Source organism: Labrus mixtus, chromosome 7, assembly GCF_963584025.1.
Source record: "Labrus mixtus chromosome 7, fLabMix1.1, whole genome shotgun sequence".
Taxonomy (NCBI): Eukaryota; Metazoa; Chordata; class Actinopteri; order Labriformes; family Labridae; genus Labrus; species Labrus mixtus.
Window position 1 is genome coordinate 1,958,714 of NC_083618.1, and position 16,456 is coordinate 1,975,169.

Sequence of the window (16,456 nt, forward strand, 5' to 3'; positions counted from 1 at the left end):
ACTCAATCTCAACAAGACAGTAAATACTGCCACAGAGAGAAAGGCCATTAGCTTTGGCAGAAATCCAGCTGTGTTGAGAGGGTTTTCAGTGCTGCAAATTCCTCTGCAGCATCTGGAGGATTTAGTTGACATTTTCCATGCACCCACTGACAGACTAGGGGGCTCTGGGGAGGTGTCACACAGTGGTTCACACAAACACTGGTAAAATCCAAGAACACTTGTGTGTCTCTGTATATGAACAGTCCCATTGTATGCTTGTTGTTTTGCAAACAAACCCATTCAAGAAGCACATGTTTGTATTCTGAATTAAGAAAAAGGTGTTCCCATCACCAGTTGACACGGGACATTTTATTTCAATACCATACTTCCTTTTTTCTGAGAAACTGTAGGGTATCTCTTTTATTGTGCTAGACAACAGTAATAATTTCAAAGACCATTTAAAACAGAATAATTCTGCAAGCTGGGGACTTTAGATACATTATAATAGTCTTTTTCCACTCATGATGACGTTTATTCTGGGCATAAAAGCGAAATTAAAATCACTACGGTCTGGCGATAGTCTTCTTTGTTTTAGTGCCACTCTACCCAGACTGCACTACTGTCTGCAACAGAATCGCTGCGTTTGGCTAGAGCTGCTGGTCAGTCCTCAGTCCTACTGCTGCTAGATCTGCCAGCTGCCTTTGACACTGTTAACCACAAAATCCTCCTCTCAACAATCTCTGAGCTTCTTAACCATAGATCAATTTCAAGTGTGGACCAACCAAACTAATGCCCTCTAAATCTGCCCTGAGCCTTGGTGTAATGATTCATGACCGGCTAACATTTAAGGCTCACATGGCCTTGTTTGCCCTGCACAACATCAGGAACTTGGGTACTCATTCTTGATGTTAATACCCAAGTCCTTTTTATTACTGGTGGTTATAAGCTACAATAGTTAAACTTAGTAGAGTTACATGTGTAACTGATGTTCTTGTGTTTCAAATAGATGGGCCAGACGTGGCCATCGAACTGTAATTGTTGCACAATCTCAGATTAACAATACTTTGGATAGAAGTGTATGTTAAATGAATTGAATCAAAATAGTCCTTTTTTAACTTGACACTGACATAATACTCTACAGCATCAGAACTATGAAGAGCAGAATTGTGATGAATGTTGCTTTGAGGTGTGTTGGGTTTGCTGAGAGCTTAATCCTAGAAAAGGTTTCAACTGGATGATAAAGTACATAACTTTTTTTTTTACAGAGTTGTTCCTGTTCTTAACAGGACATTCTTATCACAATTTTAGGATATGTGCCCATCAGGTGTAAAGACACACACTACAACTGCACAGCTCTTAGCCACTAAACTCCCAATAAAGACACACTGACTGCCACTATCCAAACAGAAGGAGTGTCCTCAGAAATCCACTGTGCAAATTCTTTACACAAGGTTTAAATATAGACAGGCAGGCGCGGCAAATTCATTTACATACTTGCAGCCTCAAACAAAGTCAATATTTACCAGCCGATTAAACATCATATATTCCAGCGGTCGCGTTTGTGCTACTGTGCCAAAACTTGTTTTACAAACTATATGTTAAATCTCCAAACAGTCGATACCAGGCAGCCTTTTTAAATGGCTCTGCTCAAAAAAGTTCAAATGTACTTTCACTGACAGAATGTCTGTCTTCTCCTTGAATAAGCTGTTTGCTTAAAAAAAACACACTTAGTGTTGCAGCTGCAAGCAACCTTTTCATGTGAGCATCCCACAACGACTCACTCTGTGCATCAAAGGAATTTAAAAAAAAAGGAATTAGGAGCTTAAATGCCATCATGCATTCATTTGTGTTCACTCCCATAAACTAAACACCACACATGCACACTTACACACAGCCACAAAACATTAATGATAACACGGAACAGCAGACTACTACAAAAACCTACCTAAACAAAACCAGCCAAGCTTTCATGTGAAAATAGCAAGCACCAAACATATCTTCAACAATCACGGACACACTTTAACATGTAAGTGTCACATTTTCACACTGTAGCCTGTTCTTGAATTTAAAATTAGTCCATGTCTTAGCACCCTTTAGTTGGCTTTTCTTTTTTCATAGCAAGGGAGCTCTCCTTGTTTTCTAATACAGAGCTTCCCTTGACTCTGTGCCATGTATTATTTTCACATATTATCCAACAACTCTCCTACTCCAAACAACGGTGCCATCTTCCTGCTGAGAAGTTGGTAAGAGAGGTATGGAAGCTGATGACAAAATAGTAACTGTGGAAAGGTCAGAGAGACATAGGGAAGGACCATCTGGTCCAATCAGAGCTGAGAGATGCCCAACGGTGATACTGGCCCGAAAACATAAAAAGACCATATTTGCTCTGTGGGCAGTCCAAACACAGAGAACTGTAAAAACCAAACCTAGATTTTATGCTCCAACAGTTATAGTTACTGCATACTATGACAGGGGGTCAGCTGTAGTGATACACCCACACAGAAGTGTCACACAACTTTTGGATGTGACTGAGCATTGTAGTGCCTGTTGGACCATTGCTTAGGTTTTTTGGCCTACGGAAAAACAACTCTTATCATTCACTGACTCAATCAGCTCAGTATGAAGATGCAGCAGGCAGCAAACGATTAAAACAACAGAGGGAGCTACACGCTCAGCTGCAGTTTCCTGGCTTATGTGCAGGTGTAGGTGGTAGCGAGTTTAAATATTTGTGTAGAATTGTTTTAATATTTTACAGTTTGACACTGACAGTGGTTCAGATGTTTTCAATATTGGGTTTGTTCCATTTGCACATACTGTATTATAGCTTAACAGGAAATCGATTCCACCGTTTCCATGAATCCTCGGTGCGGTTTGTGCAGGGGAAGAGACAGGACTTAGTTTTTTCATTGGTCATGAACAGGGTTAGAAATAAGCACCCGCCAAGAGCAGGTTCTTTGTGTAGTGTTGGGTGAAATTGCTTAACCTACCAATCTCCACTCAGCAGAGATCTGTGGCTGTGACCTGAAGTCAAATGAGCGGCTGTAAATACTTTAACTCCCTACAATATTAGTGATAATCGATGTTATCACTATCTTTATTTTATTTCTGACAAATTATTCGCAATAAAAGTTCCCAGTGTAATAATGTTGAAAGGCCTTTATTGTGAAACAGGATAAAGTGTGTTTTCAGAAGTAGTAACTTAACATGTCTGAAAATACGATCAGGGAAGCAGGAGAGCAACGGCTTTAAACCTCACAGTTTCAGTATTGAGAACTTTTCACACTGATTAATAAAACATCTTTCACACTGTTTTAAACATCTCTCTGTGGTATCACGCACACACCAGTTAAGTTACACATTGCGGGGGGGGGGGGGGGGGGGGGGGGGGCTATGAATGAATATTTTCTTTCTCTTCATTTACAAGAAAGGCATTTAGATCCATAATTATTCATGTTAATCATAACCTAAATCAGTGGGACTCTCCAGTGCTATGTCACATCAGGATGTCTGGTTTTAATGCAGAAGTAAAAGCAAACTTACTAAAAGTGACAACAGGAGTCCTTGTAGTGTTTTAATTTCTAAATGTTGTAATAAAATTGCCTTTCTTTCTAACAGTTGAATCACTGGAGTCTCCAACCTGCAAGTTGCTCTTAAAGTAACATATCTGTGTTATCAAATGTGTCTGTGCTGTTGAACGTTGCTTTGGTGGTTGTGCTGAAATTAAAGTGTTACAGTTGAAAACTTTTACTGTAACGAACCAGTTATCAGAATATCAAGTTGGCCTCTCTAGTCAAATTTGATGTGATAACAAATATAATGTGCTTTCCTAACACATTTTCTTCACTTTTATCTTAATTATACCTTTATAAGAGTGTTGCCATGGTGCTGCTATGACTCACTGCCAGTAACTGTGTCCTCTGGCTGCAGACCACAGTGCACTCAAAAATATTGCTTGGAGAGGAAAAGTGAGGAGCGCAGAAGACAAATGAGCAACATGGACATACATTGGCAGGAGTTAAGTGATCAGTCAAATACCTTATCAAATAAATACCCCTCTTGTGTCCTGGATTCAAATATGAGTTCGGTGATGGTGAGGAAGAGAGCAAGACTGGATTACCGACCTTCGTCCCACTCTTTACCAAAACTGCACACGCACTTCAGCCCATTTGTAAATCTGGATGTAGAAATTAATAACAATTTACATTTGAGCATCTGGTGTGTAAATCAGATAACATGAACCTCTAACAAAATAGGCAGTGGTCTTCATTGTAGCAGTTAACATTTTCAGTGTTGAACAAGGACTTGACTTTTATTATGGCGAGTAAGTGACCTGGTTGTGATTGAGTGACAGAAATCAATACATTGAAAAGTATTAATTCCTCAAGGGTCATGTTTTCAAAAACTTGGGGTGAGTTTTAATAGAAACGTTAAGTAGAGAGAAGCTCTCGTAAAGACAAAATAGACCAAGTATCTCAAAACTTTTTAAAGGCTTTTTTTTGATCCAGCAGATGTCGCCCTTGAGCACCAGCATGAAACCAAAACAACTCGTGCTGCATTGTTGTGTTAGCATGCTAATGCTAGCGATCTTTATTATGCTCATATCTTCACACTGCATGTAAATTTACCTGAAATGAGCGTGATCTAGAAACACAGTTAATCAGTGAGTACAGTATGTTATTCTTCTTTTCTCTAGTCCCTCAATTAAACAACTTTTATACGTGAGGGGAGGAGTCAGCCGGCCATCCAGGCGATGTAAACAAACTGAAGATAGGACTCTGAAAACTCTGAAAACATCACAGACAGTGGGACTCAGGTGTTACACCCATTGTAGACAGTCATGACTCACAGAGTTATTTTCAGAGGATATACTTGATTTATATTATATTTAAGTGTGAAAAATCACATAGAAAGCCTTTAAGCAAAATTAAGCTTATTGTTTTAGTATTATGGTCGGTGGACTGGTTTTAGTTTATTCAATGACAAGTCCATCCTCATAGCCCTCACAGATTCCAGCAGAGGGCCAGTTTCTGAACCCTCTAATCTCTGACAGACCTACTTAGCATCAAGCTGCTAAAATGTCAAAATATCTAGTGTGCTCAATTCAAATATTTCCATCAGGAGATGGTGGAAACAAAAATGTGGCCAAATTCAGAGCAAACGTTGGACTTAAAACCTATCAGGCGGAAACATGGCTTCACTGTAAGGATGGCGTTGCTCTGAGGTGGCTGTCAGCAATGTGCCAACAAATTAGCCATTTAGCAGCCTTAACTCAATCAATGCCACTTTCAGCGCTCCAGAATAGAACCCACTTCCCATCGTTTAGGTCAACTTTTTAGAGAGGAATTTTTTGAAGCAAGGTAAAAAATATATATATATCCATAAGAAATTCTCTTGTAATTTGTATGAGGGATTTGTACAACTGGAGATAAAAACACAAGGAAAGGGTTCTCAAGCCAGTTTTCTTATACGTGGACAGCTTGTAACTTTTAATCAAGAGGGGAATATGGGCAGTAAGGCTATGGCACTCTTTCCTGTCTCTCTGTCCCTTCATCTGTCTACTCATGTCTTTTCTCTGCAGCGTTTAATTTAGATGTGTGATATTATTGGGTATATAAATGACCTCCTGGTCAGCGTTTAAGCTATCAGCAAAAGTAAAATACATATTACAGGACAAAAAGGAGGTCAGCTTTTGGTTCATTTAAAACCAAATCTGATTCATAACTCAGGCAATCATAGCAATTACAGTTTATCTGTTCTTTTGAAAAGTGACAACTTCGGACCATTTCCAATTCCCAACCCAATCCTGAAAATCCATCCCCACTTATGGCAAACTCAGCCCTTCAGCCCCGGTCTGACCTAATTCAAACAGAAGCCTTTGTCTCAGCTCAGAACAGCTCAGCATGGCATACCCTGCTGTTCCTGGAATACACACACACACACACACACAAACACACATGTATATGCTCACTGTCTGGCCCACTTATGAATCTCCATCTGCTCGCAGCAATATATCCCCTCTAATAAATTTTAGTACACTCACAGGCTTGTCATGTACATCGTCCCACAGCCTTTCTCATTATAATCCCTTACTGCCTGTACAGTCTTGGCTGGCCTGGGACAGAATTACAAGGACAGACTCAGTAACATGTTGTCCTGTGCTTCGAGGTCCGCAGGGCACTGTATAATGAAGCAAGATCTTAGCTCTGTCTTATCCAGCTTAGTCACAATCAAACCCTAATGACAAAAGAAGTGCTAAGAAAAGCAAAGCAGGGAAGTGACAATGAAATAGAATAGGATAAAAATGATGATTAGTAGTAAATGATAAGTAGAGAGGGGGAGTTAGTAAAGAGAGAGCAAAAGAGAAGCATGGAGAGAGATGAAAAATAGATGAAGTGGGACAGCTCCCATGCTGGGAGACTCATCTGCTCCATAAAAGGTGGCTGTTTCCTTTTTACTCTGAACTACTTTGTTAATCGTCGTTTTGAATACATTCAATTCTGGCTCAGCGTACAAACACTGAATGTCGAAAAGGACATAAAAATTAGGCATACCGAAGAGGTGAGGTGGGCTAAAATTTCCTTGAATTCCATATCTTGTTTCCTTGCTGTGTCTGCACATCAATTAATTTTCAGGTTTACATGATGACATTGAAGAATGATGACTGATAGATGCGTGCCTACTGTACTCTATCTGGAAATCAGGAAGATAGGCATCATGGCAGTGAAGTGAATGAAGTTTAACAGTGAGGATTCAGAGTCATCAGCAGTTCCATGTAAAAAGACTGTTACTCCGCTGCTCATCTTCATCGCACACAGGATGTCAGAAGGCTCTGGGAGATGAGCTGTTACTAGCTTGAGTGATTGTTAGCAGCATGTTTTGTGTTTTGATTTCTTCAGGGTTTCTTGTTAAGGGTGTGCTAAAGCGGAATAACTGCAGAGTTCTCCACCACTCCGGTTAATTCATGGAAACTGGTAAAAACAATGAATGCAGCAGTTTCAAGTTCAAAATCACTCTTTGAAAGGGACGAGCTTAGCTGTGAGTAGAGCTGTTGCTAACGTAAGCTTTAGCTCCAGCTGAGTGAACTCCTTCATCCAGTGGAACGATGTAGTTCAATAGATGGGGAAGTGACTTGAAATAATGGAAAAATAAGCAGCTGGAAACATTTTAATTTCCTGCTGACAACCGCTGTGCATGCTAAAACAGGAGACTAACATAGCCTTGTAGTGTTGCTGAACCAAAGAAGAAGAATGAATAATTTTACAGCCAATTCTGACCAAATTATCAAAACTATAAGTCAGAGACGTGAGCAGTGATTCAGATCTGTCTGAATTGGGGCTGAATTATAATGTCCTTTTAACTTTTTGTGGTCTCAAGATGAACATATGGATGATATATAGATATTAAAACAGAGAGATTTTAAAGGCACATTTGGTTTTTTGTGTTATTCCTTGTAAAAATTACAACACTATCCTTATTTAACAGAAATGCATTGGACATTAAGATAAGAGTCTACACTTAAGCTCAACACATTTTACAACCCTTCACAGTTACATCTTGCACAAGCTTTTACTAGTCAGGTCAATGGGACCAACCTGGTTAAATAAAGGTTAAATAAAAATAAACAAGTGCACACACAATCACAAACACCCAATTGAGAGGGGGTTATTGTTCCTTCCACTCAGAAGCAGAGGGCCCTCATATAGTTTGCTACATCCGTGTTTGACCAGTGTAATGTAACACTAAAGACAAGAATCACGTGGAGCAAAAGGTTCCTCTTTCGATTTGTGTAAAAAATAGCTTGAGCAAAGTTGTCTACTACAAATATCACACACTAAAATGTATTCCATCTTTTCGTTTTTTTGACCACAATGTATGGAGGCAACAAGGAATACGCGCTGATAATTTTTATTTTTTTAAAGAACAGGCTGTGGGAAAGAGGGCTCGTTATTTTGTGAAAAGAGAGGGTGTGTGATGATGAATGAGTGATAGCTAATCATTCAGAGAGCTGGAGAGAAACAAGTTTTAAACCTACAATAATGACATCACAGCATGTGCTCATAAAAAATGAAAACAAAACTTTCCCTTTCTCTGGCTCACCCACACGCACTCACGAATGAACCCCTCTTCCCAAATCGATCGTGGTCCAAAGCTCATCATACGATCAGTGAGGACAGGGTACTAGGGCACTGTTAAACTTGAGCTAACAGGAACAGGCCAGGGCCAATCCATCAGCAATAATGATTTTCACTGATTACACCACGCTCCCCTTCGCTCACACTCCACTTCCTCACATGCCCTGTCGCTTGTTGCTCCATCCACTCTGTGTTTTGTTGAAGTATTCTTGAAATGCATAGAATTCCCTGTTGCTGCTTTCGGCATTAGAAATGTCAGTAAAGGAAACCTGAAGGCATAGCAAAGTTTATTTAGTACAGCACCGTCCTCAGAACAAGGTCAAAAAGTGCCTAACAAAATTAAAATAATAATGATAATTACAACAACGACAACAACGGAATATCACAAAAAATGAACAAAAACTCAGAAAAGCTATACAAGCTGTATAAATTACAAAAGATGTTCATAAGCCTATTTAAAAACACACTTCTTAAGCTCCTTTTCATCTGATGATGCTCCCGAGTGTAATTGCAATGGAAGAGTTCTGAAGTGTCGAAGCCACAAATTCAACGGTACCATCATGTTTAGTTTGTTTTTTAAAGACCCGAGGGAAAATAAGTAGAGAGACCCTGCATGGTCAGAGCACCTGGGGGATCAACTGGGGCTGTAGGGGTGCAGCAGGTCAGAGATATATCCAGGTGCTGGCTGGACATAGTCAGAAGAATTGCTACAGAGATTTGGATCAGTTTTATAAGGCTAAGGGAGGACTTACTGAGGCAGGTGACAAGGGAATTACAGAAGTCAAGCTGAGAAAATATAAAGGCATAAAAAAGCATCTTTAACTCAGCTAGTGGGACAGATTTGATGATTTATATCTGCAGTTTGTCATTAGGAGACAAAGACATGAGTGTGGGAATGATGACAAATAAAAAGCTTAGATAAAAAGGTCAGAGCTGTTTCCTGTATTGATTTTTACAATGTAATGCTGCTGAAGACCGTATTAGATTCACATCAATGGTACAGAAATAAAATAATGATTACGATCTGTCATGCAAGCTTCCCAGGTGGAAATGATAGGAGAGAAAGAGAAAGAGAAGGAGTGAAAAGCTAAAAATAGACCCTGCTGTCACGTTATAGAATTGCTGCATTTACAAGGAAATATCAATAACAATGTTCTAAATATGTGGCCGGTAAATCAATAATCAGCCAGGTTGTAATGAGGAAATACTCAACAACGTAATGTAGTGTAAGGAGAGTCAATATTTGAAAGAAGTGAGCCAAGAGAATCCAAATCTTCCAAACAAGAAAGTGCAGATGGATGTTTGTGCTGAGAGGAATGGCAGGCTCTTATTCAGATATTGTACTTTTATGTTACACATAAACACAAGTTGTGCTGTTGCAGATAGCTTTGAATTTAGGGGTTTTACTCACACCAACATTACACATTGTAAATGGGCTTTTTAATTGTAATTTATGAAGAATATGCTCTTGTGTTTATCACAGGGATTCCTGTGAGAGCAGAACAGAGTCAGGTTGTTAGGGTTGTGGAGCTGAAATGGAGCTGTATTTCTGACAGCAGGGATTTGGCTTTGGGTGGGTTGGACAGATAAAAATAAAAACAGAGAAACAAGGGAGATGGAGAGAGAGAGGGGGGGAGAGAGAGAGAGAGGAATAGATTAACACGAGTCACAGAAATGAGAAAAGAAGGACAGCTAAAGAGGATTTAATTTTGTTGCAGTGAAAGTTGATTCCTGCTTGTGCAATATTAAAGCCCATCTGTTTTGATTACAAAATCATGTGGCAGCAGCTGGGGATTCAGTGCACAATCCCGCACATGCCTCTGCTGTTAGTACCCAATCTTTTCAAAAGAAGCAATCAAATATAACCTTTATCTGTCAGGTATAATCAAGATAATCAGTGATAAACTTTGTATGAAGAATTATAGAACAATTTTAACATCTTTAATCTTAATCATTTTTTACAGATTGTAACAAAGATGTTTAATGAAAACACAATTCTGTTGTTCAGTGTACTGTACATTCTTCTGTATAGCGAAAGCCTTTTATGTTGAAGATGTGACGACGATGTGACTCAGCGATTAAATTATTCACAGTTAATGCTTTTGGTCACATATGAGACCATTTCTTGAAAACTGCCAGTATGTGTGTTTTTATTTGTTTCCCTGTAAAACAGAGAGCGAGTCCATGTCAAGCACAATGCACATATGTGAACCCGGTGGTGGATTATTAATAGCAAAATAAAAAATAAAAACTTTGTTTCCATAGTGACTATTTGAGTCCATTATGGAAAGTGTTTCCTGTTGTTACCTAGACAACAATCCAGCAATGGCAAATAATGAATGTGGCACGCAACTGAATGATGCTGTGAGCTGGTGATCTCTTCATAAACAAGCTCAGCTCCTTACAGGGGACCAGTGGAAAACTGGAGAGAAGAGCAGGGTTGAAAGAATGGAAAACGCTTTTTTTTTTTTTTTTTATCTCTGCACCAATCACTGGTTTATGCATCTTTTATTTGTCTTGATTTTCCTATATTTAACTGTACATGTAATACCCAACTGTTGCATAGGTAAATGTTTTTTAGCAAAATAAATGAAATATTTCACCTTAACTTGTAAGTATTAAAGACTAGTTTAGTTCCTTTCACAGAATCGGATCATTCTGCCTTTGCAGCCCTCTTCTTTTTTTTTTACAGCCTCTTTATGACAGAGGGTGCAGTACAGATACAGACAGAAAAGAGGGTGAGGGTCCTTCCGGCAGGCTGTGACTGACTTTGTATCAATGATTTAACTGTGTCGAAGGTTTGGTCTCCTTTTCATTAGGTGACTTCAATATTTGTTTCCGACTCTCTCTGCATAGGTGTCCAAAGACCCTACGGATGGTTTCATGAACTCACAAAAACAAGCTTAGGTTTCATGTTGGATTCGGACAGCTTAATCCTGGACCAACAAGGATATGGGTGTGTAAAAAGTGGCACACCTTAAATAAACATCCTATTTTATGACACTCAGCGTCCATGACAGAGGATTATATAACAAAGAGTAATAGGCTTTAAAGTTACATTCAACTGCAGGGCACTTCGAGGCTAATTTGTTCTTTGGGAACAAAGGTTCAAGATGGTCTGCCAGTTAGGAAGAGTTGGGCAAATGTATCACAGCGGATGGAAAGCATGAGAATTCAGACAAGAGGACTAAGTCAACCCGAAGAGGGGTTGGTGTTGGGTAATGTGTTCTTTTTCTCCAAATTCTACATTCCATTAAAGTTTGGTCATTTGAGCTATATGGTCCTACTGCTCATTTGTATAAATATAAAATAGACTGCAACATAAGTTGGGCTTAAGAGCTGCAGCAAATGAGTTATGGGTCTACAAATGACAAGGAAGGGGCCTACCATCTGCTCTAAAGAAACGGAGCATGTCCATTTAGTGACAAATGGATAACACCAACCCACCCATATTCTCTCTCTCCCTCTCTCTCTCTCTCTCTCCCTCACACACACACACACATGCACACACACAGAATGATTTTAATACCGAGAAACACAGAACAACAAACATGGAGGCTCTGGACAGACACATCTGAAAGACGTCCAAAGGAAATACCCTGACTGTAATTTTCAGTATCAAGCTCTTCTAGTACTGTTGATGCTGCTGCTAAGGTCATGTAACAAGCCAAGTACTATCATACACTGAGGCAGACAGATGTGCTTCCCTTACATAGACAGGGCTCTACATGCTGCAAGCCACAGCCAACAATCATTGACTTCAGATGATAAAACACACTCACCCTCAAAGTAAAAAAGCAGCCCCATCCCCTCCCAAAGTGTCTGACACTGGCCAGCTATGCAGACATAAACACTAAAAATTCTAGAAGCTCAATCCAAGGCAGGAGCTGCTGTCAAGTAAAACTGATTAATCTAAGTCTGTTTTGTGCATCTATATATAAAAATGCTGGAAATAGACAAAAGCGGGTTTGGCTTGACCTTAGGTTCAGGATTATTTGCGCACATAAGTAATGCTGTAGGAGAAGATGTTTCCATTTTTGCGCTTTTTCTAAACAATCACAGTTTTAGCATCCTATGGTTTTATCAATAATGTGTAATGTTAAGTCTAGCTGTATGATGTCTTTTTAAAGTCATTTGGGAAATCCTTGAAAGCTCCAAGTTTCCCATAACAACTCTGAAATCTGATGTAATTCAATCCAGCAGCAGGACTGGAGCAGGTCTCAGTGAAGTGTTTATGATCAGTTTTAGTGTCAAAAGCCATAACACAGCTTTTTATGGCAGTTGTTCATTTACTGGTGCGATTTTATCATAAACTGCATTTCCTCAAGAGATGTTTTCTAAAGTTCTACGTACACGTTTGTGCATGCAGCAATATCTGCCTCACTGTAATGCTTTCTTCTTGGTATGTGACGCTGCGTCTGAGAGGTAAATCAACTGTGTCAACAAAACATTAATGTAATGAGCTTCTAAAGATATATTGCAGCAAGATCCTATTACAGGAAAAGTACTGCAGGGCTATTGTTTTAAACTGAAAGAGACCCAACACACAGAACATTTACCACTCATCCTGTTTACTTGAGTGAAAACATCCTTTCTATTAAACAGAGAAATAGTCGTTGGACTTCTGCCCAAACAAACATGTCACTAGATCTGTAATGGTGTTCTGGTCACATCCTGCAGACACCTCCTGCTCTCAAAATGATTCATTGGATAAATGTTTACCAGCCACGAGAGACTGTCTCATTTGCTTTGAAGAGTTTGTTAAGTCATGTTTAATGCTTAAACAAACATTGAACTTCACTGGACCACCTTATCTGTATTGATACAAAAAATGGCCCTGAGAAGTTGGAAATAACCGGTAGCATACCTTGTGGCATACCTGTGCTGCTTGCACCAAAACCTGATCATGTTAGAGCCTGCGGTGTCCAATAAGGCATAATGCCGGTTTATATAGGAATATTGACAAGAGCAGTACTGCATAAATAAACTGTGAGCAATTACACGATGACATAATAACAAAAACCATGTCATGAGGATAGTTTCACAGTAATAAATTCATAACTAATAACTCCTCAGAAAATATCCAGTGGTCACACAACAATCATTTCCTAGGCAACAAACTGGCATGACAGTAAAAAAGATCCTTGCTGTCAGGTAAACAAAACAACTGCTAATCGTCAATCATTTGTCCATCTGAGAGAACAGTAAATACATCATTAAAAATATCAAAACACACACCCTTTACTGAAACTTTCCCAGAGTGCAAAGAGGACAAAATATCAAACTGGACCACAAGTTGGTTTTTTTTTGCTGCTGGCATTGACACACTTACGTTCCAAGGACTTCTTTGAAGTCATACTGATCTCTTACGTCAGTGGTCTTCTTTTTCCAGGCATGGCAGTCATCACCAAGAGGCATCTTCTTGTTGTTACGGTCAGAAACAATGCTGGTGAGGAAAAAGAAGAAAGAAGGAATTACCAACAGTTTAGCTGCCTCCACCCCTCCACCTGCAGGAAATACAGAACTGCCCTGACAGTGCCACTGACTGTTGTTATATGGATGGGAAATAAATATTTATAGAATCAAATCATTTTAATGTTATATCACAGCAATATGATGTCAGCTGGTAAATGCTGAAATCCAAAAAACATATGACCAATATTGTAAGGCAATTTGTAAAGCACCTCAAAAACACAGGAATGTCATTATACCTGAAATCAACTGCACGTGTCAAAAAGCTGCTTGTGGTCACCATGTGAGAATTGTTATAGGCTACTTTTGCGCTGTGAACACTTTATTTCTCGACTCACTAGAACCACTAGACTTTTGGGAAATTTCATCATGCAAAAAGAATGAGTTCTTCTTCTTTTTCACATGTAGGGTTAGGTGTACTAAACTAAGCAGGGACTATTTCACAAACAGCCAGACAAACAGACCGTTGCATGATATGATCAGTTTGTTACAGAGGCAATTGCATGTGTCTCAGGGGACTGAAGAATGCAGGAAACTCTGCTTCTTCTCTCATACAATTTCCAAACACAATTCACATAACAAAGGGTGCAGGATCAGGAAGCATCTTATCCACTTTACTATAAAACTAAGGTGGCTGCAACGCTGTAGGTGATTTTAAATTTAAGCAAAGGCAATGAAGAGTAATGTCATGTTCAGGAGGTATCTTTATGATCAACAAAATAATTTATGGCAGAGAAGGTTAAAAGTCAAATCTTTTAGGTTAATAAGTAAACTTTGAGTCCAGTCGAGAAACGACTACAGTGGTTCACATTGTCATTCTACAACAGAGCTGTCAGACCTGCTTAATACAGTGGAGTGCTATAGGCTGTGGATGCTGGTCACATAACTAAGGTTGACAAGTTCCGAGTAACAACAGGCAAAGGTTTTCCCCCGGTGCTTACTTTAGTTTGATAACAGCACTGTTAAACAAGTGTGACTGAAACTTTAAGATCTGTCTGGAAGGGACACTGTCAAGGAGAACCTAAAAATTCATGAGCCTGTCAGCTTAATTGTAACGTTTGCATGACTTTACTGAGCTTGAGTGAAGTGATAAAAATAAGCTGCGCCACCTGAGCCAAATTAAATATCAAGCCAATGGTATAAAACCCTCCTGCCCATGAAGTCAAAAAAGGACAGGAAATGTTAATTATTTGGTTGTTTCTTTCTCAGGAGATTAAAAAACAGATGTTTGTCTTCGTCATAAAGGAGTATCCTTCTGTCACAGTTATCTTCATCCAAACCATTTAAGTGCCAATAACTCAAGACCTGACGGACTAAAATAGCCCTGTTCACATCAGCATACCTCCGTCCTCTACTGTTCCTGCTGCTTGTCTGCCACCTTCACTGTCTGTACGAGATTAACATACTGCTGTGGATTGTACTAGAGCCGTTTTGTTCAAGACAATATACAACACAGTTTATCATCTCCCTATCAGGACAGATTAAACTAGATAGATTTAGATTTATTGTGTGTATGAAGGCAGCTCTTAGATAAGATAAATGTTATTAGAACACACAGCCTCTTCTAGCGGTTTTGATTGATGCACACATGCACAAACTGGCCTAGATCTAGAGACATTCTCACACACACACACACACACACACAGAGACACACAAACCCATGGTCCTCTTACTGCCTTCACTAATGACAGAAGACAGCTTCATACCTGTTGTCATGGAAACCCAAAGGAGCAGCCATGGAATCTGAAAGTCTCTAAATTGCTTTGGTGTGTAAAGGCAGGTGGAAGCTAAGGTTGAAATCAATCTGGTCATTTTGATGTCTGGCTTCAGTGTGTTATTTGTATTAAAGAAGCGGATCTGGTGTGCGGCTGTTCAATATGGATAAGAAGAACACACAAGAGGCAGCAATGCGATCCAGTATACATATATGCTTCTGCATGACCAGAGAGGAGGTGCTGTATTAATACACAAACACGCTACTTTAGAAATCCAAACATTTGTTACATCTTATTGGGGGTACAACTTATGCATATGAGAACAACTTAGGGAAATATAACCAAAACCCTATAAGGTTAAAGCTTACAGTTGAAAATTTAAATTAGTATCTGAGCAATTCATCATTTCCTCCATTGAATTTTGCATACCATTTAAAGCAACTGAAGTAAAGGAAGTTACGCTAAATTAGGCATGAAAAAGCTGCATGCAAAGTAAATGTGCTAAGGGGAAGCAGTAAATAGGAAGTCCAGTGAAATATGTGTAAAAGGTGTGCCGTTTGTTCCTCAATTCTTAAAGCTAGTAGACAAACAAACAATATGCAACAGGCTGTAACTCTATTCCAGTGTACATCTTAAACTTGACACCAGTGTCTTTCTTTGGAAATTGAAGATCCATTACAGGACATGATTTTTTCCCCCCCTTCTGATGTAGGTCAACATGCACTGTCTGGAAAAACAATGCCCCTCTGTGCAAACAAATTGTTAATTTCTTATGTTGTTTTTTTTCCATCTCATATTGGGTTTTAAATAGAGGACTTTGAGTTTGTACAGTATGTTGTAACTGATTAATACTAAGTGTTTTTGGCACTTAAAAACTAAATGATGAATTGATAGATTATAAAGATGTATCAAGAAGGATTAAGTGAAAATATAAAGAACAGTTGGAGCATTATTTAGACAGACCATAACATTTGTCCTGTTCAAAGACAAGTAACCCCTATAGATTAAGAATAGCTGCTGGTGAATTAGGCCTGTTTTAAGGTGAAATTCTTCCTCCACTGTGCTTTTTGTAGCATCTCACCTCGCTCATTTGGAATTTCATGGAGATTCATGGTAATTCATGCACTGAGAATGGGTGATATTCAACATCAAAGTCCT

At 39.1% G+C, this 16,456-nt stretch overlaps 1 protein-coding gene across 5 annotated transcripts in view; it reads right to left on the bottom strand.

Moving 5' to 3' along the window:
• The window catches only part of camk1b (calcium/calmodulin-dependent protein kinase Ib), a 37,314-nt gene that overhangs the window by 18,473 nt on the left and 2,385 nt on the right, over positions 1-16,456 (bottom strand). For 3 of the 5 annotated variants that reach the window (XM_061042027.1, XM_061042028.1, XM_061042026.1), the window contains one exon: positions 13,444-13,557. In XM_061042027.1, coding sequence (XP_060898010.1) covers positions 13,444-13,529 — 86 coding nt within the window. In that variant the 5' untranslated portion in view covers positions 13,530-13,557. The remainder of the gene's footprint in view (positions 1-13,443; positions 13,558-16,456) is intronic. The other 2 variants (XM_061042029.1, XM_061042030.1) reach the window with 1 other exon arrangement.